General features: G+C 46.6%; 1 protein-coding gene across 3 annotated transcripts in view; it reads right to left on the bottom strand.

Annotated features, from left to right (window-relative positions):
* Nucleotides 1-20,784, bottom strand: part of PABPC4 (poly(A) binding protein cytoplasmic 4) — a 147,046-nt gene extending 126,262 nt beyond the window's left edge. The window contains exon 1 of one of the 3 annotated variants that reach the window (XM_085648354.1): nt 19,716-20,784. In XM_085648354.1, coding sequence (XP_085504480.1) covers nt 19,716-19,908 — 193 coding nt within the window. In that variant the 5' untranslated portion in view covers nt 19,909-20,784. The remainder of the gene's footprint in view (nt 1-19,715) is intronic. The other 2 variants (XM_085648355.1, XM_085648353.1) reach the window with 2 other exon arrangements.
* Nucleotides 20,785-27,098: the final 6,314 nt, after the last annotated feature.

Genomic DNA, 27,098 nt, shown 5'->3' with positions numbered 1-27,098 from the left:
GTTACCTGTTCCTGCAGGATTTCCCGAAGGAAGAGGCCTTGAGTGTGATTAGGGGCATAAATGTTGCAAAGTGTGAAAGCCTGTCGCCCGATCTTGACCACCAATTTAAGGGGTCTACCATCCTTGCCACGGATCACCCTGGGGTCCCCCTGTTGGATACCTGCCCTGCAAAGGATAGCCACCCCAGCCGATTTAGTAGGTGCAGATGCCCAGAATTGAAGGGGGTATCTAGCATGGGCCATGCGGGAGATGTCTGCCCTCATCAGATGGGTCTCCTGTAGGAAGACAATATCCGGATTCTGATGTAATAAATACCGCCATTTCTGGTGGTGCTTGTTGGGTGGAGTTAAGACCTTTAGCATTAAGGGAAAGGAGTTTTAGGCAGGGCGTAGAAGTCATGACGAGGGTAGATTGCGTACAGGCGCCAACGCAGGCATAGGAAGTAGAGTGAGACGCAGCGCCCGCAGCCACACCCATCATGTCCCCAGGAGAAGCAGGTATACCAGGAGTAATTTGCAGAGTCCACCGCGGAGAAGAGGGGGATATGAGCAGCACTTAGCCGCCCTCGCATGAGGAGTAACGCACCCATGGTAGTTAGGTCCACCCTCCCTCCAAGCAAAGAAAAGAGAGAGGAAAGCAAGAAGAGAGAAGCAAACTCCAACGTGGCCAACATGACCTATTGCAGTCCAGGAACAAGCTAGGCTCAATGGCACAAAACATCCCAGAGAAGTCACTCTCCGAGGAATAGAGAGGGGAGCGGGTCTCAGGCTGTCAGCATCGCCGTCGAGGGGTTCACTCCCGTACCGCTGCCATGCTGTGTTCAGAGTGAGGGGTGAGCAAAAAAGAGGAGTCAGGAGCAAGCCCCGCCTCCCCAGATGGCCGATGAAGTGACGAAAGTCTGCAAAACGTGCAGCGGTGCCTAGACATTAGTTCTCCGTGGGCTGAGAACATGAGGGTGATCGCCCACCATCCAAAGAACGAAGGTGTTGAATAATATCCTGTTTGGCTTGAGAAGAAGCACGTTCCCCTCGGTGAGAGAGGTGTCGAGATCGAGGCACCCTGGCCCATTGTGGCCTCGCAGGCTCGCGGCGCTAGTCGTGAGGGGCTGGACAGCGGGGTGACTGGGAGGTGAAGCAGTTGCGCAGCCTCTTGGAAGGATCGTAGCACCCGACGTTTGGATACCCATTGAAAAATGAGCGCAAATGGATGGCCCCATTGGTACCGAACAACCAGCTCCCTTACCGTGTCGGTAACAGGTTTAAAGTCCGTGCGGCGATGAAGCGCGGTGGGGACGAGGTCTTGGAATACCTGGATGGTAGCGCCCTTGTAGTTGAGTTCGATTTAGAGCTTGCTGCCTTAAGGCTGGCCTCCTTTTGCGTAAAAAAGTGGACCCGGGTCAGTATATCGGGGACAAGACCAGGACGGCCAGGTGGACCCAAAACGCGGTGAGCGCTGTCATGTGCCGGCGGGGAGGCGTCATCCCCCCTGATTTCATGTAGCAGGTCTGCAACGAAGATCATGATGTCCGAACCCTCAGCCCCAACGGGGACCCCTCCTTAGGCGCAGGTTGTTACGGCGGCCCCAGTTTTCTAAGTCCTCCTGTTTGATTTGGAGCTCGATGTGTTGTTCCTCCAAAAGGGCCAGACGCTGCCAAAGTTGCTCTTGGTCCTCCGTACGAGCGTCGACCATCTTTTCAAGATAGTTTACTCTTCCTCCAATTGCCACAACATCTCTTCTGAGCTCCCTGACGCAAGATTGTACCTCCGTTCGGAGAGAACCAATTTCAGATTTAAGTTCTTGCATAAAATTGTCCATGAAGGATTGAGTGACCGGTTCGGAAGACCCCCCCCAGCGATGATGCCATATCCACAGCAGGAGTAGAGCCCAGCTTGTTCCAAAGGCAGTCACAGGGTTGTCTTTCGGGGGTGCCGCTGGGTCCTTCCCAGCCTTAGATCGAGTCATGGCCCCTCAGGCTCCCACGCACCTGAAAGAAGATCAAGGCCTGAGGGCGCCACACGCGGCTAGATGGCCGCCCGTGCAGGCGTTAGAGAGCACCCCAGGAGGCAGGAGAGGGATGCCCCCAAGCAAGGGGCGAGGAGTAGGGGGCCGACCCTCCGAAGTCCGGGCCCCCCAGGGTCTCCCCAAGCCACGTGGAAGAGTCCGAGTCACAGGCCGGTGCGGTGTGAGATTCCTTGTCGCACCAGGGCCAATGCCTAGAAGTGGCGGGAGCCCACCCGCAAGAGCGCACAAGACTGGGCCACACGAGCCGGCCGGGGATCGAGCCAGAGAGGGGGGTATAGCAGTCCAGGGCCCGGTTGTAGCACGTGTCGTGATCTTAGGGTGCACCAATCAGACGAGCGTCGCCACTCACCCCGGAGGATAGGCGGGAGGGACAGTCCGCCTGGCGGCCTGAGGTTCAGTTCCCGGTGCCACGCCAGCATGCCCAGGGTGTCAGAAGGGGCAGCAGCAGGGGGGGGGCGACACCGCCTTTATGAGGTAGAGCTGCGCACCCCAAGTCACCAAGCCCAAGCCCCAATGCCCGAGAAACTCGTAAGGCTCACCAGTGTGCAGGAGAGTGTCGGTGGGAGGTCCTCGTCTTCAGGAGTTCTCCAATGGCCAGTAGGGACCAAAATGGCGGCTGCAGGCACCCACCTCAGGCTCCCCCTCCAGGGTCCGCCAACACGCCCCACCATCGGCCAGGAAGGCGCACCAGGTATGCAAGAAGCGCTGTCCGGTGTTCAATGTCCGGGGATCCCCAGCGACGTCACTATGGGGCGGCGGGGAATCAAGCCGGGCGCCCCCGCACTCCTCCAATGGCCATGCGAGGGAGTCCAAAACAGTGGTGAAGGCCGCTGCTGGGGGTCAGCGTGTCTCCCGGGCACCAGGCAAGGGGGGTCCGGGCTTCCCGGCCTCCGCCCCGGACCTCAGGAAGGGGTTATGAGGCTCCCCGGTGCAGCGACGAGATATAGTCAGTCCTCGCCAGGCCCAAGCTCCTCAGAGCCCGGGAAGGCTCAAAATGGCAGCTGCAGTCTCTCCGGCCAGGTCTCAGCCTTGCGTCGACGGGGGCACCGCCGCCCGCTGTCCAGGGAGTCTCCGGTGTCCAGTCCTGGCTGTGGCGCCTCCTGAAAACGGTGGATGGCCAGGCCTCCGCGGACTGCGCCACGAAGGCCCATGATGGCGGCCAGGGGAGCCGCCGCCGGGTAGCGCAGCCTACACTTGTCAGTGCAGGGGGGCCCTGGTCTCTGAAGCACCTCCACGAACCCCAGGAGCCCTGGCAGGGCGCCCGGGCGCGGCACGGGAAAGGCTATGCGGGCCCCCACCGGTCCAAGGAACCTCCAGTCTCAGGGTGCGCAAGATGGCGGCTGCATACGTCGGGCCGAGGTTCAACTCAGAGCCGCCACAAATACCGCAGCAAGCAGCCCGGGTGGAGCGCCGCTCTACCAGGTGATGCCCGGTCCCCGCCACTGTCCAGGCGCTCCAGGCAGCGTTGTTAGAGAAGCCCCAATGCCGCTTTAGAGGCGTATGAAGGCATCAGCGGTCCGGAGCTCTCACTGCGTGCGGCTCACTCCATGAGCAGCGAGTCCACGCCCCGTCGAGGTATAGCTTTTGTCCAGGGGCACAGAGCCCCAATCTATGCATACCCGTTGAACCTAGGTTGTCTATTGAAACATATAACAAAAGGATGGAAGGAACTCATTAATTAATCTCAACAAGATAAGCAAGTGTTCACAAATGTATCTTGTTTTATGCCCCTCCCAATGATGCCCTTAGTGTTTTCAGTTCCCTGAGGTAGGCAAATCAAACCCTATCTATGAGGGATATTAATATAAACAGGGAGGATTCTCGCTTTTTAGTGCACCTCTTTGGGCGGCGTTGACAATTTGGTGCCCTATTCTCTGTCCTGAAATCCCCTCTCTGTGGTTGCCATCTTCAGGTACTTTCTTCAATGGTTGGGTCTGGAAGCATGTAAAGCTTTTAAGGAAAAATCAAAGTTTTATTGAAGGATCACGACCAAAACTGAAAATTTCTGAGGACAGATTGTGTGGTTCAGAGAATAAACATCGGAAATGGAGCATACAGCTTTTAGATTCTGCCAGAAATGCCACCACAAGTTTGCTTACAGGGACAGTCAGAAGGTTTGCAACATTTGCCTTCCAAAGGACTACAGCTCCGAGGGCTGTGACACATATGTGGAGTTCCTGAAGAAGGCCATAAAGATAAGGGAGAGACAAAGAGGGGCTCAAAAAGCCAAGGCACAGTCACAGCTGAAAACCTCGCCAAGAGACTGGGCTGCCTAACAACGAGGAGAACCCCAAGGAAACAGAGGTGGCACAGGAAGATTGCTCCAACCTCAAAGGAGGTCACTGAAATGGAGATGTCAAAGAAGGCATTGAAAGATAGCCATGCAAAGAAGCCCCAGCCAAAACCACAGGGGAACAGTTGGGCTGAAAAGAAGCATTCGGACTCTTAAGTCCTCCAAGGCTACCCCGATGTGATCGAGAGCAAGCACAAACAACCCCAGGAGATGAGATCGAAAGACAGTTAGTGGTAATAGCTCAGGACTAGCTTTGCCTCAAAAGGGTATTAGGAACGTGGAAGGTACAAAGACAGGCATGAAAATAGGCCTCAGCGCCAAAGAGGAAAGCCTTGAGACTGAACAGTGAGCTCTGTGTCAAAAAGAAAAATGAAGACAAAGCCAAAATGGACACCCTCATGAAGGGGAGGAAGGAGATTTCTGTCTCCCTAAAAGGATTTCACATCCTACTGAAGCATAAGGGGGAAGGACCAGGAGGAGGAATAGAGCTGGAGCCTCCCAATGATGCCCGAGCCCCAAGAAAAGGAAATATTCTGTGGCAAAGGGGACCCCAAAGGTCAGTTACAGAAGGTTTTTTTTTCATGAGCTGAAATCAGCAAAAGAGGTGCGGCAGAATATAGAGGCAGACTTCCCTGTAGAAGGGGTGGATACATATCCCTGCAGACCTTCGCTGCCCGACATCACTGTGTACAAGCCCCTAGTTTAGTGGGCAGCAAAACCCATAGGGTGCAAACAGAGAAGAAACAGACGGAATCCTTTTTTCTCCTAGAAACCCTGCTGCCATCCCAAAGAATGGACCAGTTAATTTCAATGGTCCCCAGCATCCTGGGCAAGGGTGAGATGGCTTTAGGGACTAGCCTAAGCCAAGGCTGTAACACCCAGGGAGGAGAAAAAGTATTTTCCAAGGACCCAGCCTACACCAAAGGCAACGTGGGGGTAGACTCTCAAAAGAAACAATATCTGCACTTTTGTTGCAAATAAAAACAGGGCCTCCATCAGTCAGACACGGAAGTGAAGCGCCTCGAGAAGCAGGGCGCACAGGCAAATGATTGGCTATTGGAGTCCCTCGTTCACCTAACATTCGTAGAGGGCAGGATCGGAGGATTTCTCCAGGAATGGAGGACAACCATCTGCGACAAATCGACTCTAAACAGTATTCAACATGAATACTGTATAGAATTGTTACAAACACTTCCAAATAACGCAAGTCCCAAGAGAAGCCAGAAGGCCTACTACAAGAAACTTCTGCACCAAGAAGTGGAGCAGGTTCATACACCAGTGCAATAGGATAGAACTTAGGGACAACTGGACACAGGATGCTATGGTGGTTAAGGACCTCCCCCACCTGCTAGATGAGTACCATTCATACACCTCTCAGCCATAGTGGCCTACACAAGCGGTGTCATAGAAGATGTTTCTTCAACATGTTGGTGATCAAGAGATTTGTAGAAGGATCAAAAACGATGGCTACACCAAGGTCGGTACCCACACCACTGTGGAACTTAAACCTAGTGCTAATTCAACTCATGAAGTCTCCTTTTTGAGCCTATGTGTCAGGCGGGGCTCAAATGTCTAAAACTCAAGAAAGCTTTTTTCACTGTCATCACACTTTTGTGGAGAGTTAGTTTGTTGCAAGCACTCAACACAAGAACCTTACTTGTACATACATAAGGACAGAGTGTTAATGGGGACAACCCACATTTGTTTGCAACTGCTAATTTTAAATTTTTATGTCAACTAAGCTATACAGCTACCATCTGTTTTCCAAAAGCCAAGATCAAAAGCAGAAAGAGCCATTCACAGCTGGATTCCAGAAGGGCAGGCGTATATTATCTGCAAGAAATGAGCCACATCAGTATGGGAAAGCAATTTTTTATCTCCTTTGCACCAGCAAATAAAGGCTAATCGGTCACCAAGGGGACCATTGCAAGATGGATAGTCCACACAATCATGTTATAAGACAACTGGTAGTGCTGTGACAAAAACCGAGAGCACAATCGACATGGAAGAAGAGGGCATTTGACCAAGGGGTTCCAGGAAGTTAAAAAATAAAGAAACCTTGGAAGCCTCTAAAGATGCCATAGGAAGAAACTGTCCTCATAGAGACGAATGCACCTGGGCATAATAGGGGTCCTAATATCAGGTTTTAAAACAGACCATTGGAGTAGACTGTGTTGACTCTATTCAGATGGTTTTAAAGCACAGAAACTATCCCCAATAATGGGAGTCAATATTGCACCCTATTGATACGAAAGCCTCCATAAATGATCTTAAGATCTGCAGAAAAATAACATTACAAGATAGTGAGGCCAAGGTATTTGTGAGACTGGATGACTTTGGAGACTTGGTCAATAGTTTAACATCCTACGAGTTTATCAAACAAGCTTTAGGGAAAGCTCCGAAATCAGGCTCCCGATGCGCTCTGCTTAGACGCTTGCAAATACACGTCTAAAATGTTTCCCCGTAACCCGGAGTGAAAGATTCTTAACCAAGTTCACTTCGTAAAGAAAAAGTGAGTGTTGGTAGGAATTACGGAGTGTTTGTGTCCTAACGATCTTACCTGGTCTTAGGTGTAGGCGGTGTAGGCGGGCTGCTTTCCCTCTCTATGACCGCAGGTAGCGAGTTTTGCGGTGGAGGCAGCGGCGGTACAGCGGGGGCAGAGGGTGTTGCCCGCCCCAATCAATATGTATTACCAGCTGTTCTAAAGTTAGGATTGTGGTCCGTAGCCGCCCTGGAGCTGCGCCGAGGGAGGAAGGCGCGCTGTTTGACACTTGCTGCGTGTAATATTTCTTCCCAGGCTCAGAAGCTCAAGTATATTTCTCGAGGTGCGGTGGAGGGTGAAGGAGGGGTTGAGTGCCCTGTGGGCGCGAAGATCGTGGAAAGCGGCGAAGAGGGGGGGTGGGGGGGGGGGAGGTCCCGGAGGAGTTAACTAAAAAGTGTCCACAGCCATTACAGCAGCTACAACAGCAGTCGTCTAAAGGCAGAAGCTCACGTAGAAGAGGTAAGGAGCCCATAAATGTACAGTGGAAGAAGCCTGCTCCTACCTCACAGGTAAATCTGGCTGAGTTGGTACACGGCGGACCCTCATCCTCTGAAGGTAAGAAAGCCTCATCCTATCTGTCTGTGGAAGTGAAATCGAAGGGTACAAGATCAAACGGGGTTAGAGGTAAAGCTAAACATAAAAGGGATTCAAGTGTGCCACCTGATTTGAACTCGAAGATAACCCCGTCTCTGCGCTCATATTTTTAAAGCCGTACCACAGGTGCTTCGTTTGACGGAGGCTCAGGGCATGTCTTCTTTCTCGACAGCAATGGACACTGGCGCTAAAGGTATGCCCGTCTCGAGTGCCCTAGGTGCTACAGACTCTCTTTCTGCCTCTTGTGCCCCTTCTGGCGGAGACTCTGGCCCTAAGCTCACTTCTGAATGTGTTTTATCTAAGGTGGATTTGATTCAGCCAGATTTAGAGACCAGTGACTCGGTTGAGACTCTCAAGCCTCAGTTTCCGGGGGGGGGGGATGCCATGGTAACGCAAGTGAAGTAGGGGGGGCAGGAGATTCTGCTACTCTCGATCCGGTAACCCCAGTGGATTCAGATACGGGGGGTGTAATCTCTGCGGCTTCTATTCTGGCAATGTTCTCAACCCTGTCCCGTGATATTAAAAAAGGGTTTGAAGAGTCTTCTGCTAATCAGGCGGACATTCGGAGCTACTGTGAGTCCTTAGACAAAAAGATCGATGGGTTAACATCTAGGACAGGGGAGCTAGAAGAGACGGTTGCTGCGATGTCTATCTATTTGGACAAAGCCAAGGAAGACATCGTCAATCTGCGAAAAGAGGATCAGGCCCTACTTGATAGGATGGAATTATTGGAAAACAATGCCAGGAGAGCCAATATACGCATACTTAATGTGCCTGAAGGCTCCAAGGGTTCTGATGTTAAAAACTTTGTGGCGCAATTGCTAAAGGAGTCATTATGTCTCGATAATTCTCTAGAGGAACTGACCATCGACATTCAGAGGGTCCATAGAGATCCGTTCAGGAGAAACCTACAAAGATCTAAACCTCGTAAAATCTTGGTTAACTTCCATACCTATGCACTCAAAGAACAGATCCTCAACTTAGCCCTAAAACAAAAATCCCTCCTTGGAAAGGGATTTACTTTTCTCATTAGATCTGACCTTTCTAGGGTCACGTTAGAGAAGCAGTGGGAGTTTGGTAGGCGGCTTGAGGCATTTAGAAAATTGGGGGCAACGGCTCAGCTGGTGTTCCCTGCAGCCCTGAAGGTGATGTTCAACAATAAGATGTTTAACATTAGGTCAGTGCAAGCCGCTGACGAGCTCCTTTTGGAGTTGGGCAATAAGGCAGCTGGCTGATATGTACCTTGTGTAAAAATTCAGATCAAATAATAAATGGGCCCCTGAGTGTTAAAACATATTAGTAGATTGTAGATATTGAATTTAGTTTTTTCACATTAGTTGAGGTAGTATTGGCTACAACACAACTACCACGGGGGAGAGAGAGGGGAAATGGGGGAGACTGGAAAAAAAAAAAAGGAAAAAAAAAAAAAAAAGGAATGGTGGAAGGGAAAAAAATATATACTTTTGGTGAAGGATAGAAATTTTATTCGGTTTTCTCTTCTCCTCTCCTATCTCCTTTCCTTGTTCTATCGTTGCTGTATTTATAAACTCGCAGATACATATACCGCATTCACAGATTTTGTTAGAACATGTGTGTAATTAGATCACTTTTTGAGGGGGAATTGGTTTAGCGTCAGGGGAGGGTCACGGGAGCTTGAGATGGGGGTGCTATCTACTGGATTTGTTCCGGTTGGATACACCAAGGGTTCTCCATGGGTGGGAGGGGGGTGTGGGGGGATACAGGGGTCACGGGGTAAAATGTCTTATAAAATTCCTCATGCGCCAACCTTGTGCATTATTGTATTCCGCTGGGTGTAGGATAATTTCAGATATGCAACTATCAGACAGTAGCTTAGGTCATACGGGTGATGTCCCAAGTCTCTGGGTGGAGTTGAGAGGCATTGAAGACAAATGGCTAATTTAAAGATAATATCCTGGAACGTAAATGGCCTGCGTACTAAATCTAGGGCCAGGAAGATACTTCAATATCTTCGGGATTCTGAGGCACAGCTGATTATCCTGCAAGAGACGCATCTGGTCCAAGACGAAATGGATACGTTAGTTAAGGAGAATAAGTGGATCGACTTTTCAATTTCTACTTCTCAGTCCTTGACTTGTAGAGGGGTTTCAATTATCTTCAAAAAACAACTCAGGGCTAAAGTGTTAGATTTTAAGGTTGACCCAGCGGGTAGATGAGTGATTGCCTCCCTGTCTATTTTGGGCAATCAGTTTACTATTGTGGGGTATTATGGTCCTAATCAGGACGATCCGTCATCTTTGGAGGCAATTTTTTCTCACCTTTTGTCCCTCTCAGAGCCTGTAATTTTTGCAGGCGATTTTAATATCGTCTTAGACCCCACTCTTGATAAATCGCATAATAGTCGATCTCGAATCCCATCAAAATCTAGATCCTTTTTGCTTAGTGAAATGAAGCAATACGGCTATGTGGATATTTGGAGGTTGAGGGCAGGGGAACAGCTGGGTTTCTCTTTTAGAAACCAAAAATATCGCCACCAATCCAGAATAGACTTTGTATTAGTGAGCCATACCGTAGTAGATTCTGTTAAAGATGTTAAATACCTCCCGTCACATCTATCAGACCACTCGGCAGTAACTATGGAGCTTATTTCGATGCTAAGTTTGTCAGCTAGAAGTTGGTCCTTTGATCGCTCCTTACTTTCTCACCCGGATGATGTTCTTTTTTTTAAGTCTGAGGTGAGTCACTTTCTAACAACAAATGTAGGTTCGGCAAGCATCGGAGTGGTGTGGGACTCTCTTAAAGCTTTTGTGAGAGGTCTTATTACAAACAAAATGGTTTATAGGAGGAGGCAATACAAAGAAGCAGTGACATCGGTGGAAGCAGACATAGCTAAGACTCAGTTAGAACTAGACGCTGATTCCACTACAGCAGAAGATCGCTCTCTTTTGTCTGGAAGGTTAATTTCTTTAAAAGGCCACCTCGCTTCCGTCTTAAATCAGCGAATACAAGAAAGATGGGAGGCCAGTAAGCTCGCACATTTTCAGTATGGAGAAGGAGCAGGGAAGCTATTGGCATGGAAAACCAAAACAGATCAAGTTCGTAATAACATCGAGGTGATTAATGTCAATGGCTTCCCTCTCTCCCGGGATGAAGATATTAGATCCGCCTTCAGAGATTTTTTCCAAAATATCTTTTGTGAGGATAAGCACATCAGTCCGGTCAGAATTAAAGACTGGCTTAGTAAGATCACACTTCCAGCGCTCTCTGATGAGCAAAGTGAGAGGTTGGATAGTGTAATCTCGGAGGAGGAAGTCATCAAGGCTATACATAATGCCAAAAAAGGGAAGGCGTCAGGTACCGACGGCCTACCGGCTGAAATCTATAAAGTCCTGGAGCAGGAACTTGTCTCCTTCTTGGCACTACTGTTTAATGACATTCTACTGGATGGTGGTCGGCCCCCGACATCTTGGGACAGTGCGTCTATCACGGTAATCTTAAAACCAGGGAAATCGTCTACTGCATGTGGTTCCTATAGGCCAATCTCCATACTGAATGTCGACTATAACATTTTTGCCTCAATTCTGGCCAATAGACTAGCTTTGGTTGCCCCCAATATCTTACACCCGGATCAGAAAGGGTTTGTTAGGGGGAGACAGCTACATGAACTAACTTTCGATTTCATAGGGGCTATCGACTTGGCAGTTTTGGAGTCCCTCCCCCTGGCGGTTCTTACCTTGGATGCCACCAAGGCCTTCGACAGAGTTAATTGGTTGTATCTGTCGGAGGCCTTGGCAAAGTTCAATGTGGGAGCAGGGTTTCGCCGGGCAATCAGTCTATTGTATCAGAATCCAAGTGCCTGTGTACTGATTAATGGCATCTTGTCTGACCCCTTCAACATCTCGAGGGGTACGCGACAGGGCTGCCCACTTTCCCCACTTCTTTTCGATCTCTACGTGGAACCATTCGCTCAAAATTTAAGAAACAATGTTGACATCAAGGCGTTCACGTACAGGGGTTGGGAAAGGAAAGTGGCCCTGTACGCTGATGATATCCTTATTTTCACCTCTGATGCCCGTACGGCTCTCCCGAAAATAGTTAAGCTAGCCTCGGAATTTGGGGTCGTGTCCGGGTATGAGATCAATGCTTCTAAAACCGAGATGATGACATGGGGTATGGACAAGAGCTTCTGTATCTCGGGTTTTCAGCCAGGGAATAAATTGAGATACCTGGGCCTCGATATTGTGGAAAATATAGATCAAATTGCAAATATCAATTTTTCCAAAGTAGCTAAGGACTGCCGTAAGTTGCTTCAGTCCTGGTCCCATCTTCCTTTGTCTTTATTAGGAAGGGCTAATTTGGTTAAGATGGCTATTTTGCCAAAGATTTCCTTTCTTTTCAATACTATCCCTCTGTACTTCGATCCAAACCACATTAAAACTTTTCAGGCCGAGATTAATACTTTTATCTGGAATAAACATCTTCCAAGAATTTCGTGGAAAAAGTTAAGGAGGCGCAGGGAAAAGGGGGGCTGGCCGCCCCGGACATCCAGGTCTATGCCTGGGCGTTCCAGTTGTCTCATGCTAGGGTGTTGCTAAAAAAAACATTGGAGTGTGGGGTGGGAACCCTATACACTACTCTGCTTAGGGGAGAGGGGGTCAGCCAGTCTGGGTTCCTACTGAAATTCGGAGATCCCAAGTTCTTTAAAAAAATTAAATTGAAAATTCTATTGGGAATGGCAAAGACTTGGGCCCAGGTTTCAAAATCTATCAAAATAGGGTACTATAGCAGTAGAACTCCCCTATGGGATCTCCCTGATAATCCATCTTGGTTGGGAGACTCACTTGCAGCACCCATTAGAGAGGCAGGTTTCGAGGTCTGGGGTCATCTATTTGTTGAGGGGGAACTGCTCTCCTGGGAGTGTTTGAGTAGAAAGATTGGCCCTGGCCTTGCTAGGCTAAAATATCTGCAGATGGCTAGCTGGTTTCGTTCCTATTCTGCACAGCCCTCTCGTAAAAATAAATTCCCAGTAGGTGGTTATAGTACCCTTATTACTCTGTTAATTGATAGACCCCCTGCTAAGAAGGAGATCTCGTCCTGGTACAATCTGATTTTGGATGAGATGGACGGATTATTTAAACTTCCACATGAACTCTGGGGGGCTGACATATTAAGTAATACTGATTTGCATGAGGTATGGAGAACATCTTGTAGACTGCTGTGGGATGTGGTGAAACCGGCGTGGTTGCGTAGGAACCACATCTTTACTATCCACAGAGCATATTATTCCCCCCTTCGACTTTCTAAATTTACTCAGGGGAATATGGTGGTGTGTGCTAGATGTGGTCTCCTAGCAGCCTCTGACATCCACATGTTTTATGAATGCCCCCTTCTGTCTCAGTTTTGGGAAGCCATTTGTAAGATCCTGTCGTCCTCAATAGACTCCAGAATAACTGCACATCCTCAGTTGGTGATTTTCGGAGTCTTAGAGGGGGTCTCCAGCTCGGCGAAGAAGCTAGTATTTTACGCTATACTACTGGCTAGAAGGGAGATATGCAGAAAGTGGAAGGATCCTTTACCTCCCTCTATCAATGATTGGTACGCCTCTACCCTGCATGTTTCTAAGTTGGATTTGGCTAGAGCTGGGAATCCAGACAAAAGATCATTTTGGCATCTTCTTAAATGGGATCAGTGAGACTCTGGGATTTTTTTTTTTCTTTTTTCCCCCAGGTCCAATGATTAAGCCATCTATCCAACTGCTTGGTATAAGCGGTACTCTGATTCCCTTTTTCAGCACTTGGGTAGCACCCTAGCTGAACTTCTGAGGTTATGGTATGGCGGTCGCTGGTATGTCAAGCACTTTTGCTGTGGGATGAGGCCCCGGTTCCATGACTATCCCTCCCAGTTGGTATGAACTGTGTCAGCATATTGCTTGTAAACCGATTGATTGCGCATTTAGAACCTTGGTGGCATATGAGGACAAAAAAAAAAAAAAAAGCTTTAGGGAAAGCTCTGAATCATTGGATAATATAACAATTATTAATTTTCTGAAAGAAAATACCACTGCTAAAAGAGCATCAAAACAAATTAATTTGTTATTTTGCCCCCTGGGAGGTCACACACATGACAAGGCCTAGGTGGTCAAGGTATTCCTACCCTGCCCCCTCTCCTCAAATATGCAATTAACATTTATTTTTCAAGACAATGGGACTGAGTCCACAAGTTCTAAAATAGTTGCTCAACACCTCTGTTGATGTTTAAGCCACACAATTAGGGCTTATCATTTCATCTGCCAGTCCCGAGGGACTCCTTCAGGTCAGATAGCTATACATTTTGAACCATAATTTCTCAAAAACTACTGTAGGAAGTTGGCTCTGTATATGGTATTACCACTAAGTGGTTATACTGTGCACAGAGTCCAGGGGTTCCCCAAAAGTGTACAGGTCCCAATGTAAAACCCAAAGTACTCTATTAGTGGTAGTGTGGGTGTGCAGCCTTAGGCCTAATACAGAGGAGTGTATGACATTTATTGCACAACAGTGATCAATAGTGAACACACAACTCAAGGGGATTCAGACCAATTTTAGAAAATTATACTTTGGTTGTAGTTTACTTTAAGACTAAGATCTTCGCAATAAGGTAAGTACGTTTTTAAATAAAAATACTTTTCACTTTGAAAAATCGACACTTGGAAACTTTTCAGCACAGTTCAATGTTATCCAATGGGGAAAACAATATTGCGGTTAAACAGGTAAGTAATGCGCTTAAATCCCATTCTTCAGAACCAAAAGTCAGCAAGGGTCAAGTGATTACCAAACCTGCAGCACAGGGACGGCCGGGTGCAGAGGTCAAACTGGGGGTGCCTGGAAACACCCCCACCCCTTACCTTGCTGGTAAGTAGATCAGGGGCCAAGCTTAGGGGGCTTGGACCAGCACGGGGGAGCCACAAAACAGCACCAAACATACACCCTCAGCAGCACAGGCACGCCGGGTGCAGCGTGAAAAAGCGCTGGGCGCCCAATGCTTTTCTATGGAGATTCTTCTTTTGGCAAACAGGCTGCAGGCGTTGCAGGAGGGAGACCAACGAAAGCCAAGGTAAGTAGAGCTGTAGAGGGTCAAGGGGGCACAGTTGGTTCAACTCACCAAGGCCCTGGGGTTCGGTGCATGGGGGCCTTTCTACGTCGGAGTCTTCTTACCGGAGCCGATCGCGGGGAGTCTCTGGATTCACGCTGCAGGCGCCGCCATGGAGATTAGGAGAGGTCTGCCAACGCTGGACATAAGGTCAGGATCATTGGGGAGACTTCACTGCACAGGTGAGCCACTCAGACTCGGGCCATGGGCGTCTGGTGCAGAGTGGGCAGGAGACGCGGATCCGCCAGGATCCAGGGTCCTTGGAGTTTATTTCTTCTTGAACAGATCCGCTGTCCATGGGAGATTGGAGACTTTTTCAAAGGCAGCAGTCCTCCCAGGGTTTTCAGAGGTCACTGGCTGCAAATATGTCACAGGTTTGCAGAAGATGGAGACACGCCAGTAGGGCTGAGGGCAAGGCAGTAGTCATCTTCAGTCTTCTCTGCAGGGCTGTCTTCTTGCTTCTTAGGGCATCGCAAATCTAGTTTCGAGGTCTGGGCGAGCCACCTTAATACTAAATTTAGGAGGCGTTTTTAGGGGAGTAGTAGGTAAGGCCAATGGGCACTTTACTTGGGGTGACTACACCCTCTTTTGGGAGGGGGGGATACCTACCCCTGATTGGAGGGGTCTTCCCATCTTCAAGATGGCGTGGACTAAAAGATGTGCTTTACCTTGCTTCCCCCACCCTAGGGGTAGAGATGGCAGAGGGGGGAGCACACGCCTATTCTTTTGAGTTTTCCCGCCCAAAGTGGGGGTGAAACCAGGGGCTGCCATCTGCTGCTAGCAGCAGAGGCCAGGCGTCACATTACTAAGGCGGCAGGCCTTTGAAGCTTCTTTCTTCAAGCACTGGCCCATCATGGGGGAGGAGGAGTGACACCTCTGCATAAGATGTGCATTGTTTCTGGTTGTAGAGACTCTCAACCCAGGGGTCCAGAAACATGTCTGGTGGGGACTGGCTGCCTACAGCCTGTCAGAGACCACACCAGGGTTGGTAGGTTTTCAGGGGGCACCTCTGAGGTGCTTTCTGGGTACATGGTACAATAAATTCCACACTGGCATCAGTGGTGATTATTGAAAGGAGTAGTTTGGTACCAAACACTTCTGTGTTCAGTGAAGCCATCTCGGTGCTGTGGAACTAGAGTTGTCGAGTTTCCAGCCCCTGTCCTTTATGGCTTCCCTGACACTTATAATATTAAGGAATGGACCCCAATATTGTAGGGACATATCTGCTCATGCTGATATGCCCTCACCTGTGGTATAGTGCACCCTGCCTTAGGGCTCTGAGGCTTGCTGCCAGGGCGACTTACCTAACCCTTCAGGTTGTGCTTTCTGGCATGGCACCCAGGCATATCGACTTTGTAGTTTCCTAATAGGGGCATGCAAGCTGCAAGGGCAGTGACATGGTCCGAGGGGGAGGGGGGGTCCCAGGGGACCCTCTGCAGCTCCCAGACCCAAGGTATCCAGGGTGCCATTTACTAGAGACTTTCGGAGGCAGAAGTACCAAATGGAGATTTGTTTTTAGGGAAGGGGCACTGGCACAAGGACCCTGTGCACTACAATTGAAACCACATCAAAAACAGGCAAAAAGTGGGGACTAACCATGCAAAAAGAGGCACTTTCTCACAACTACTGAACCGATTTACACCAAATCCCAATAAGCACTCTTTCTGGGTAAATATTTAGTTTTTGCCATAATTGGTGTGATTTTATTCAGCCGTTTTTGGCTGTGGTATATAAATATGTATAGGGTAGATGCCTGTGCATATGCTTTTTTATGAGGGTATAACAATATACTTATATATTAAAAATATAACACTGAAAAAATAAATCATTGCATATACATTCAAACAGAACTATAATATGTATCTCCAGGTATGAAGATTATATTGTCTGATATATATATATATATATATATACATATTCACTTAAATAAACAAAGGTTGCAGGGACGTTATAGTTAGGTTCAGATTTCACTCTTACAAAACCAGTGAAAATCAGCAGTTATAGTTACCTGAGTTAACTATAACTTACGCCCCCGCAATGCACTGCTTATGACCTCACAAATTACTTCACTCATGACATAGTCAGTGACATCACTGATGACAACTAATTTCTAAGGTTTTTTTAATTCTATTTCCTAACTATAACGACCCTGTAACCTTTGGTTTTTTAAGTGTATTTCGTAGTTTTTTTTAATTCTATTTGTTTTTTTAGTGCATTTCTAAGTTTTTTAACTAGTAATCGCATTTGCAGAGTGGTGGAGAAAGGAGGCGGGGCTTCTGACCAGCTCTCAGGAATTCTGCTGTGTCGGACCTAGGAGGGCTTCTGAGCCCCCATGAACCCTCAGCATCCAAGAGGACTTCATCCCCCTAACTAGCAGTGGGCCAGGAGGCACGGTTCCAGAGTGGTGGAGACCTCTCAGCAATTTCACTGGGTGGGGCTTACTGCAGGTAACAGGAGGGCTTGTTGGCCCCCATGGACACTCTAGAGCCAAGGGGTCTTCATCCCCCAACCAGCAGTGCGCCAGGAGGCGCGTTTGCACACTGGTGGAGAAAGGGGACGTGGCCTCTGAAATTCTCTCAGCAATCGCACTCTGTGGGACTTACTGGAGATACCAGCAAGGGTAGTTCGCCCCCAAGGATCCTCTGAAGGACAGGGGACTCCATCCCCCCAACCAGCAGTGCACCAGGAGGCGTGTTTGCAGAGTGGTGGAGAAATGGGGTGTGGCCTCCGACAACCTCTCAGCAATCCCGCTGTGTGGGACTTAACTGGAGGTAACAGGAGCGGTAGTTGTTCTTCAAAGACTCAAAAGCCACAGGGACTTCATCCCCCAACTACTAGTGCACCAGGAGGCGTGTTTACAGAGTGGTGGTAAAAGGGGAGGAGCCTCTGGCGACTTGCCAGTTTTTTTTTTAAATCAGGGTGGAGGGGCCGTGTGGCTCCCCCTTCCCTGGGCCGTTTAAATTGAGGGCGTACTTTAAGTTAATGTATTTATTTTTATTTTTTTTAAATTAGTAATTCAATAGTTAAGCAATTGCAGATGGTTATAACGATTCACTTATTTATGCCGTCACCTATATACATGTTAAAAATAGAATAATATAACCATAAGTAATATGTACATTTGTTAAGCAGAACTAACGAATACTTACATATTTATAAACAATTATTATACACGTTTACACAAAGCAATACACAAATCAAGTTACATATATATAGTCCAAGTAACTATATACACAGGGATATGCTGTATATTTATGTTTGAGTAAGGTGGTTATGTGAGGAAGAGCCAACTCTTGAGTAGTCTTCTGAAGATAAAGTAGTTATCCATGGATCTTATGTTTGGAGGTAAAGAGTTCCATAGTTTGGCTGCTTGAACAGAGAATGTGCCACCTATGTTTTTTTTCTTGCATTGTGGGATTTTGAGGCAAGGTCAAATCTAGAGCAGAGGTTCCTTTGTTGAATGTATTTGGTGATTGTATTCCTTGTGTTCCACTGTGTGCTTTCAAAGATTTTGGTGAATAATTTAAAGATTTTATCACGAGTCAGTATTTTCGCTGCATTTGCTCATGTAATTCCATAATGGTCTGCTTCTAAGTCACTAAATCAGCAAATCCATAATCCTGAATCTTATAGCTCATAAATCTGGAGTTGTTTGAGGACATGGTCTACTTCTAACTGGCCAATGCCTGCTTAACTTACCAAACAGTGAATGACTATTTAAGCAGCCTTACTTTGCAAACTAAGCATTGCACGTTTCTGCTGACTGACAAGCACTGAAGGTCTTCACTTAATTCCTGTGCCAGCTGAAATGCTTTTCCCCACCAATTTTCTTGGCCTTGCTTCCATTACTCTTTATTTTCTATTGAATGTGCCTGTTATTTTTTAATAAGTGTCCATGAGGCAATGGAATTCCCAATGTAGAATTCTAGTCTCAGGTCATGCAGTTTCCTTAGGTGTCGCTTTTTGCACTTATTTGTGTTGTAGGGATTAAGATATCATCTCAAAGGCTAGCACTTCTCCAAATATAAGTTGAATGGTATGACAAGTAGATTCCAATGGGTGCAACCCTTAAACCCCGAGACACAATTCTTATAAGTTATAGGAGTCCAGCACATCATTTTGAAAGTTATAGTCAATAAACACTGTAGCACATGTGGTTATGAAAGGTGATTCCTTAGTATTGATCAATGACTTCAAAGATAATTATATGTTGCTAATCGCTTTTATTCAGACCTGACAGGTTTTGCTAACGTCAGTAGACCAGTGAGCTTTCTTAATTCATGGAAAAATGTTTTTAATTTTAGACCATGGACTACAATATACAGTATAATGTGTGAAGGCATACTGGATTCCTAAAACTTATTTAGCACATTAATGTTGCACTAGTGGTTAATTTGTAATTTAAAAAAAATAAGCACGGGGCTCATGTCAGAAGGCAGCTTGCACCAGCTAATTTCTCCCGTTAGCGCTGCCTAAAACAGAACTAGCTACTAACCATGAAAATGGGAGAGGCTGTGGCATAATGACCAGAGTGGACGATTTCGGAGCTGGAGAACCAGGTTCGAGTCTCGGCCGGCTAAACGTCCTGTGATTCTGGGCAATCAATCTCTCCATAAATTAATGTGTCCTAAACAGGTGCTCATGAAAAGCGCCGGTGTTGATGAATAAGTGTCGGTGCTGAGCACCGGAAACCACCAGCTCAAATTAAGAATTGTATTGCACCTTGGTTTATGTCACTGTAGGTATCGTATAAGCTCTTGCAGAGTAATCTTTCACCGGTTTTAGGGTGCAAATTGTTTGATAGCCTTAATGCAGCACACTACCTTCCCAGCCATTTTTCAAGTATATTTATTACCTGATTAGGTTTCCTTATTCATCCACCAGCACTGAAGGACTTAAAAACATTTTACATGACTGTTCCACTCAGGAGTTCAATCTCTTACGTTGCTAAAACATTTGTCCTGGTTTTACGCAGCTTTCCTATCCCATACGTATAACCACCAGTCCTCAGGTAAGGTTCTGTCCTATGGTACTGGATAATGACCAGAATTTTCTGTTCTTTTCTAACAAATCTGTGATATTTTGTTTCTGCTAGTTATGCTGGCCAGGTTTTTTGAACGCCTACAGCTAAAGGCAATGGTAGCCAAATGCACTCACCGTCAGAGGGTTGCTGAAAGTTGACATAGGCGTATCCCAAAGATCTGCGGGTAATCATATCACGACAAACACGAATGGAGAGGACTGGGCCAGCTGGGCTGAACTTCTCGTAGAGCATTGCCTCTGTGACGTCAGGATGCAGATCACCAACGTAGAGCGAAGCCATGGGGTAGCTGCTTGCAGGTGCATTCATAATTCCGCCAAATTAGATTAAAGCTAAATGAAATCTTGAAAAAGGATGGCCTAAAACAACCATGTATGAGTAGATCACTCAGGGCCTGGATTCACAACTTGGGGGGATGTGGAGCAAAGGTAATGGTTTAAAATAATAAATAAATAAATACCTTCATAACTGGTAGTGTTACACGTGATTAAAAAAAAAAAGCTCTGTAAAAGTAATGTTATAAAATAGAATCTACTTTAGCATTAAATATAACTTATTTTGTCTCTGTGACCACTGATCCTGGGGGCTGCAAGGCTGGATCCTTGGTGGTTAAAGTCTTCATAAAAACCAAAGGTGCGAGGACGTGCAAAAGAGGGCACAGACAGCCCCTTTCTAATAATAAAGACTGTGATAAATAAAAAGGCCTTTCAAGGAACACTAACACATTCCATTGGATAACACCACTTTTTGGACCGTCTTAAACATTTACTAGGGAGGTTAAAGGGCACTGTCCGTTTCTGCGGGGAGCAGAGCTTTATGGGATAAGTTGTTACTCCGATGGACACCAGGTTCCCGCGGGTGTCACTTGGGGTAAGGCGAGAGGGCTGTTACTTTAGGGAGGGTGGCTTTCACTGCTCACGTGTTTTTTCAGGGTTTTTTTCTTTATTTTCTATTTTTAATTTTCTTTTCCTTAAGTTTTTTTGGCTTCCGGTTCCTTTTTTTATATATTTTTTCAGTTTTTCGGGCCGGAGCTCGCGCTCTTCGCCGCACACGTTGTGACCAGGAGAGGAGAGACAGCTGTGAGCCGTGCAGCCCCATTTATAGCCGGCCGGCCCGAGGCGCGTGGGGCAAGGGCGCAGACAACGAGCGGCCGCTTGCAGAGAGGGACCACCACCATCGACGTAGAGAGAGGAGGGTGTGAGTTGAGCTACCAACCAGGGAGGCGCCATGTGTAGAGAAGTATTCCCGCTCTCTCACCTTGTTCTGAAAACATTGATACTAAGTATGAGTAAATAGTATGAATGAAAAGTTCAAAGTTTTACCTTGTCTGGTTATTATAAAGCAATACAAAATATATTTGATTCTCTAGCATTAATGTAAAGAACGTACATTCGTGTTAAGTGTCAATGTATTCAGGTGAACAAAAACGATACCTTCCTTTTGCATCCCTTTTATGTAACATATCATCATTTTTCAATCTAAAGTGGCTGTCACATTTATCCAGCATCTATTTTTTACATCCAAGCAGAGTACCTGACTTGCCCTGCAATGTTAATACTTCCGCATCTCTCTCGGAGAACCGGAAGCAGAAACGACACGTAAAACAGCAAGGAGAGGAGGTGATCAGATGTAGGATGTTCTATTGGTGGACACGAAGCTCCTCTCATGTTGGAGGACTTTCCGTAGCGTGAACATGCGCTGTAGGAACCTGTTACCCATCGTGACAGTGGGGAATGGACGTATATGTGATTGACTTGTGTAAACACACAGGTGTTAGCGCGCAAAACTATCTTTAAATCTCACCTAAACATGCAAAAGGAACATTAATAATTAATAACTTGCGAATGTGGCGGCTTTCTTGGAAATTGTTAGGGGCGTTATTTATTTATTTTATGCAGTTTTATATAGCGTGAACTTTACCCAAAGGTGTCGGAGCGCTATACAGAAGAACCAGGTAAGGTACATAAGGTACACAAGATAGACTAAACACGCAAACAAGATGCATATATACAGTTGCAAAGGTACACAAGAAAGACTGAGCACGCTAACAAGTTACATATATGCAGTTCCAACTCTAACTATTTGCATATTTATGTTGTAAAAAATAAAAAGGTGTCCGCGTTAGGTTAAAACAGGAGTAAAATACATGTTTGCAAAGTTGACCTCATGCGAGTACCAGATGGCCGTAAGGGTCAATAAATGGGTTAAATTATTCTAGGAAGTGCCTTTGATGGAGGAGAGATTTAAGATCAGTTCATAAGATCTGGAAAAAGGTGGTGGTTCGGAGGGATGGAGGAAGTGAGTTCCAGATTCTGGTCGCATTACCAGAGAAGGATTGAGCGATACATCTTTCCCTTTTGAAGGTAGGAGTAATTTTTCCACATTGCGTGAAGGTTTGGAGCTGCCATAGATTTTGAGTTTATTAGCCAGATAGTTTGGTGTAGAGGTGTGCAAGGCTTTGTGGGTGATATAGGCAGTCTTGTAAATTAACCTTGCCTCGATAGGAAGCCAGCGAAGAGACAACAGTATGGGTGTGATGTGATCATTTCTTTTAGCTCCATATACGAAGAGAGCTGCTGAGTGGAGGATGGATTTTAGAGGGGAAAGGTGAGATTTAGGGAGGCCACCAAGGAGAGAGTTGCAGTAGTCCAATCTGGAAAGAACCAAAGATTGTACCAAGCAACTCCCCAGAGAGTTATGGCATTAGCTGCCGACTTTTGAACTGGGGAACCATGTTCGAGTCCCGGCGACCGCTCGACAACCTGCCAAATCAATTAATCTCCTTGTGCCTACCAAAAAATAAATAAATAAAGCGGACCTTGTGTAATGTGTAACAAAAAAAAACCTACCAACATCAGCTGACCAGGGTTCAGCACGTCAAATCCCAAACTTTTATTCGATAGTGAGGATCTTGTGCAACTACTTCCAAAGCTTGCCGCAGTTCAGCTCTACTGGAAACCAGATACAGAACTTTGTACAGTTAGGAAGGTGCACCAAGAAAAAGACAATTTTCTCCAAAGATATTTAGAAAGTATCTTTATTGTCGTCAATAAGATTTGGAAATCAGCTTCAGCCAACGCGTTTCGTTCCACAGAGGAACTTTATCAGGGCTCTTACGATAAATAATGGCAAAAGTTGCCCGCGCTCAAAACAAGTTATAGGTAACAGTCAATGTATAAAAACGTCCAAACAATCTGAAAAGTAGACTGCTTGTGCCTAGACCCTCAGACAAATCCATCTTTGATTAGGTACACCCCACAATATCAGTGATGATAAAAGCAGACGGGAACAGCCAATATCCTTGATAAGACACACCGACGGTATCAGCGATTCTTCGTTTAGGAGTATTCCTTTTGCCATTATTTATCGTAAGAGCCCTCATGAAGTTCCTCTGTGGAACGAAACGCGTTGGCTGAGGCTGTTGTCCAAATCTTATTGACGACAATAAAGATACTTTCTAAAAATCATGGAGAAAATTTACTTTTCCTTGGTGCACCTTCCCAACTGTACAAAGGACATTGTGTAATGTAACTGGTGCTCATGTGAAGTACTCCAAGACCCTTGAAGAGTTTGTGCTATATAAAACTGCGTAAATAATCCTTCGGCCAAGAGTCCTGATGGGTTTGACACTGTACAAGGTCTTCTGCCTTTTGGCTAGTTTAGAACTATACAAATACCACATACAGGCATGTTTACAGGTTCACACATGATTACTTACTCCATTTAGTCGTTTTACTTCGCATTCTGGGAGTTGAATGTTTGTGCATCCCAATATAACACTAGTACATGTCCCAGAATTTAAAAAAAAACTTGGATTGATGCAGCAAGTCATGCAGGGAATTGCGAAAATTGGTAGGTATGTACTTCATTATCTTACACTTAACTTTCCCATTTATATATGTCAAACTCTGTTGGGACAGGAAGTCTTCTGCATGGCTCTGAAGAGTTTGCTTACCTCCCCTATGTTGATCGCCTGACAAGTCACTGTAGGTGTTCTTGTTTCTACTTCAGTGAACATGACAATTATGCCTTTCCACTGAGGGTGTGCCTGTTTAAATGGATTGAGACCCCAGAGCTTCGCTCTTATGTCGAGGGGACATGCATAGTGCACCCCTGTTTTACAGAAGTGGCTACTGCCCTCTCTACCCAGACCATGGAAGACTGACAGTTGTGGCAACATAAATCTATAATCAGATTTATCTGTATCCTTTAGGAGGGGGTTGCCTACCACACCAGAGCGGCTAGGGCTTATCAGTTCTGCTGGCATCCAGAGCGGCTAGGGCTTATCAGTTCTGCTGGCATAGGTAGCTGGCCAAAATGGTTGGGAGGATGCCTCGTGTGCCTGAAATACCCCTATGCTGCTTGCCCGAATATGCCACATTAGCTTGAAAGTTTACTCGTAGGCCATGAAGCAAGGCAGGATATTGACAGTGAGAGCTTTATATCAGGGCCAGACATTCACTATGTTTGAGACGATATGAGAAGAAACCGGGATGGCGGCTGGCCACTTTATGGATCATGCTGCATTAACAAAGGCAGTGCGACTCAAGTGAGGAACTGAGGGCACCGAACCAAATGAAGTCTGCCCTGCTTAATATCCTACTTTCACTGGGAAACTGCAGGTACATGTTGACCATCTTACATCGAACCTTAGCACAAGTGTTTTATACCGACCTTTTTCTTAGTCAAAGCTAGATGGGAGAGAGATCTGAGTAAGGAGATCTCAGACCCTGACTGGAACACTGCCTTTTGTTATCATAGTTACCAGGAACCAGAAATTTAAATTCACGCAGATTAACTACGTGCATCAGACACACCTTTCACCACACGGGAGGCCAGGATATTTCCTGGAGCGCATGACCTCAGTCCTAGATGTCAACAGGCTCAGGCAGATTTCTATCACATGGTGTGGACCTGTGGGCAGATTCTGACATACTGGTTTGCAGTGGTTAATATAGTGGGGGATATAATTGAGAAAGCAATTGTCACTGACTCCTCTACTTTCCTATTGAGCATAATGAAACAACCTAAATGCTTGATACACAGATGTTGTTTTATTACCTACGCATTTATCTTAGCTAATCGGAATATAGTGTTGAGATGGAAGGGAAGGATGGCACTATGAAGTACACAATAGTTGACAGATATGCACAAATGGACAATTGCAAAGATGGCAGTTATACGAATGGGTCCTGAATTGATAGCAAACTGGGAGGGTTTATGAACAGCAATTGAAGCCAATAATACTAATTGCTGCAGGGATCGACCTGTGAACTACTTGGTTGGAGTGGGAAAAAAGTAGCCTCTTGGATACTGGTGAAGGGACCTTGAGAACACTGCGGACCCTGGACACAAGGGAGGCAGATATATGAATTGGTAGTCCCTGACATAGAACAGATTTTCACAGATGTAAAATAATGGGTAGTTATTTTGGTTGGTCTGTAAAGATTTTCATTTGATATAAAAGTGTTGTACATAAAGTGGAACAATGGGGAAAACGAATGGAATATGAGCATGGGCGAGGGTTGACGTTAGGGTTCATAATTGCTTATTGTTCGTAATTGCTTATTGTCTTTTATTACTGAGGTATATTTTGTACGTAACTATAAAACTAATAAATAGTAATTTAGAAATAGGAGGGATTGCCTGCCAGATCTCTCCTGGTAAAGTCTGTGCAGTCTTCTTTACTGGGATTCTTTTTGCCTCTGTCATATCTGGGATGTTTGGTTTGAGAGCCAGTGGGTTCACTGGGTGAGGATTATAAGCCATTGTTTTTAATATGAGGCAAGCTAGTATCTGTTCTGCTTGACATTCCAGCTCCCCATGCTCCCCCTAATCATTTTTTAACCTTGGTGTGTTGGGGTAGACTTTAGCTCTTTTCTGTGTTTAGCCCAGACTCTCTGCTGGGACGAGCCCCTCCCTTTAGGCTGGTTGATGATCAGGGCCCCTTTGTTTGGAGTTAATTAAAATTTATTTCTGGGGGGATAGGCTGGGCATGTACCAAGAGACTGGGAAGGAGTGCAGCAGACCCTCCACAGGCACTGATCAAGCAGTGAACATGCAGGTAATATACTCCAGGGTTGAAGGCGTACCCAGGATTCCAAAGCAGCTGACCCCATGAGTGGATCAGCCTGCCAATCATGGAAAGATAAAAGTCTGGCCTCATCAGCGAGTTAGTTGTTCACGGCTATTCTCTTCTGGCCAGGCAAACCCGCACCAGGGTAATAGAGGAAGCTGAGATCCAGGAGTGAAATCCAGGGGAGTTGTATTACCATTCTCCTTTCAGACCTGGGAACAGGGTTTGTACTTGAGAAGGTGTCTCTCAGTAGCGGCCTGTCCTTAAGGGCGGGTGGGGTCCCTCCTTTCTACCCTTTTGCAAACATAAAGAATGTCTGTCAGGCTGATCAAACGTCAGACTGAAAGATACTCTTCATGGTCAGGTCAGGCAGCCAGGCACTGTGCTTGGGCTAAATGTGCCTGAGTTGAACTGTGTCGGGGGGAAGATTTCACATCCCTGTGGGCATGACCTCTTCAGCCCAGCAACGTTCTTGGAGGTCCTCCCTCTCATGACAAGGGGGCACATCACAGATAGACTCGGACCATGGCATTTTAGTTTTAAGCCATTAAGTACCCTGAGTTGTCTGTCCATCAGTGACACCCGTCACAGAGTGCTGTGGGGTCAGCAGTCTCACTGACCCCATCCCATTCCGGAACGAGTAAGGGACTGCCACTTCCTTTCATTGGCTGACCCATAACAAGGACAGCCAATGAGAGAAGTCACTCCCAATCCTCCAGGAGCCACCAAGGCTTACCTTCCGCAGCCCAATGTCACAGCCAGTGGCCTAATAAGTTTTTTTTTTTATGTTTGGTGCATGCGTGTGTGTATGCTTGTGAGTGCATGGGTATGAGAGAGTGTGCATGTAGATAGTGAGTGTGTGTGTGTGGCTCACCCACCCACATACATGAATTACCAGCCGCCACTGGTGTCACTGTGATGGATTACTCGTGAAGTGCCCTCTTTTTGCGTGGTTGCCCCCACTTTTTGTTAAACTGCTGATGTACTTTGACTGAGTGTGCCCTGGGTTCCTGCCAAACAGGTACCCAGGCCTATGTTCTTTCCCTAAAATTGCTTTAAGACAAAACCCAATTGTCACTCTTTGACCACAGGTCAGTCCCTTGTAAATGGTACCATAGGTACCAAGGACACTGTGGCCAGGGAAGGCCTACAAGGGCTGCAGCACTTATTGTGCCACCCTTAGAGGCCCTGTACCTTTACGCACACACACTGCCTTTGCAGGCTGCGTGTTTTGGTGCAGAACAAAGTTAAGAGTCGACATGGCACACATCCCTTTGTGCCAGGCCTACAACTGATGACTGCCCAGGCATAGATCAGCTACCCCTCTAGCTGGGTGCACTATACCAGTGGTGAGAGTACAGTTGCATGAGCCCTGTACCCCTACAGTGTCTAAACCAATTCTGAGACATTTTAAGTGCAGTGA

This window comes from Triturus cristatus, chromosome 3_2 (genome assembly GCF_964204655.1).
Source record: "Triturus cristatus chromosome 3_2, aTriCri1.1, whole genome shotgun sequence".
Classification (NCBI taxonomy): Eukaryota; Metazoa; Chordata; class Amphibia; order Caudata; family Salamandridae; genus Triturus; species Triturus cristatus.
Note: the sequence above shows the minus strand (reverse complement) of the source record. Positions and strands in the feature narration are given on the sequence as shown.